This window comes from Lipotes vexillifer, unplaced genomic scaffold (genome assembly GCF_000442215.2).
Source record: "Lipotes vexillifer unplaced genomic scaffold, Lipotes_vexillifer_v1.1 scaffold690, whole genome shotgun sequence".
NCBI lineage: Eukaryota > Metazoa > Chordata > Mammalia > Artiodactyla > Lipotidae > Lipotes > Lipotes vexillifer.
Window position 1 is genome coordinate 3,285,806 of NW_006798376.1, and position 2,250 is coordinate 3,288,055.

Here is a 2,250-nt window from a genome sequence, read left to right on the forward strand (position 1 = left end):
AAAAAAAAAAAAAAAAAAAAAAGCAAACTGCAGAATGGTATGTATAGAAAAATTTTGGAAAACAAAACAAAATGTAATAATTGCTTTAAAAACTCAAACCTACTTCTGTGTGTAGCAGAAATCTCTGGCAGCATGCGCACCAAACTGCAGATGGCAGCGGCTACCTCTAGGGGTAAAGCGGGACCAAGAGGAAGGGAAGATTTTCACTTTACATATTTTGAAAAAGAGAGAGAAAAAGTAATGATAGGATGATGGATGGTTTTTAAATTCTATTTTGGGCTTTTCTGTATTTTCTAAGTTTTCTATGATGGATATATATTAATTTATTTCATAACCAGAAAGAAAAATTAAGGATCTCAGGAGTTCATCACTAATTGGAGTAGTTTTTAAAGACTTCCCTAAAGTGAAGGAGAAATATTTTTATATCTTTAAATTGTTAAACTTTTGCACAGACCCCAGAAAACGTTCCTTATCAATATTCACTTCCCAGGGAAATGAGGCTGGAGCAGGGTGCAAGAGGACTGATTAATACTGGCCCCTGCCTGAGCCTTGGTTTGTAGGAAAGGTCCTGGCAACAAATGTGTTCATTTCTGAGTCAGGCTCTCCCTTTAGGGCTTCCTACCTTTGTGTCCTATTCCTGTCTAAGCAGTGTGGCACTGGTTGGTACCTTTGGAGTAACACCCCTAAAGATCCAGGTGGATTCTCCAGCCGGTCCTTAAAAGCAAGTGGATGTAAGTTCACTGAACAATAGACACAGCTGCATCTTTTCCTTTCTGTTCTTGCAGACAGTACATGTCTTTGACCTTGGTGTTTCTGCTTTCCTTTCCCAGATGCAGTGTTCGCATTCCAGTTGCGCAATCCTGTCCACAACGGCCATGCTCTGCTGATGCAGGACACCCGCCGCCGGCTCTTGGAGAGAGGCTACAAGCACCCGGTCCTCCTGCTGCACCCCCTGGGGGGCTGGACCAAGGATGATGATGTGCCCCTGGACTGGCGGATGAAGCAGCACACAGCTGTGCTCGAGGAGGAGGTTCTAGATCCCAAATCCACTATCGTGGCCATCTTCCCATCTCCCATGTTGTATGCTGGCCCCACAGAGGTGAGCAGCTCCCTGGGCTGGGCTATGGGACTCAGGAGTACAGCATCTAATTTTACTTAGACGAGCCAGTGAGTTTCTGGGATTCTTCTTCACGAGCAGATTCTAAAATCTTCTGGTCTCTTTACTTTATCCAACTTAATTATGTTTCCATATAGTATTTGTGAAAATGCTAGAAACACCAAATCAAACCTGTCATACACTGCCTTTGGGACTGTGGAAGTTGGTATGTGAACGAGGTGTTTAATACAGCTTACCTGGGTTACAGGGCAAGATGTATCTAGCCCAGGATTTCAGCAGTTCCAGTTACTCTTAGGTGATTCACCATGCTCGGTGAGTGACATTAGAAGGGAGATGTCTTTAAAACCTTAATGTCTCCCTTTCATCATAACACACTGAGCCTATCAAACAGAGACTTTCTTTGTCCCACTACACCACCAATGTAAGTGGATTTCAACAAGTTTACAGGAACTATGATGAACTGAAAAGGTCTCAACCCTTTGGAATGCTCCAAACTGAGTTTAATGAATTAATTCTCTTCAACCAGATCAAAGTTCCAGGCCCCTGGCTCTCTTCCCCATCCTTTATATTTCTATCTGAGCTCTAAAGAGGGCAACTTATTTTGAAATCCCAATGCTGTGTCGAAATGGAATCAATGTCTGCGTATGAAGGTTAATTTGCTCATTACTGGCAGTCAGATGGTAAGAGATATTGGAGTTTGTTATTTCCCTTAAACTGTGATTTATTTTGAATAGGGAGGAACTGGAAAGTAAAATCCACATAGTTCTGTGGAACAGTAAGATCTGAGTGTCACTGGTCTGTTAGTCTGGAGAGATTAGGAAATATAAATTCATGGTCTAAGAGGGAGGATTCTTATCTTTAAAGCTCCTATATCCTACCCAATATAACCAAAGAGATGACAAGAGCAGGAGTCTTGGACACCTCACTGACTTCCTTGCAATTATTAGTTGACCCACATCACTGAATTACTTTTAAAGCAGAATAAAGGGGTGTCTCCATAAACAGGGACCCCACAGGATTGGCCAGTGATGACCAGCATGTCCTTTACGTGATGTTTCCTAGGTCCAATGGCACTGCAGGTCCCGGATGGTTGCAGGGGCCAATTTCTACATTGTGGGCCGGGACCCTGCAGG

The 2,250-nt window shown here is 42.9% G+C and overlaps 1 protein-coding gene across 1 annotated transcript in view; it reads left to right on the forward strand.

Annotated features, from left to right (window-relative positions):
* PAPSS2 (3'-phosphoadenosine 5'-phosphosulfate synthase 2) overlaps window positions 1-2,250 on the forward strand; it is a 52,538-nt gene that overhangs the window by 49,026 nt on the left and 1,262 nt on the right. The window contains exons 12-13 of the mRNA XM_007470318.1: window positions 831-1,099; window positions 2,180-2,245. Of these exons, the coding sequence (XP_007470380.1) occupies window positions 831-1,099; window positions 2,180-2,245 (335 nt within the window). The remainder of the gene's footprint in view (window positions 1-830; window positions 1,100-2,179; window positions 2,246-2,250) is intronic.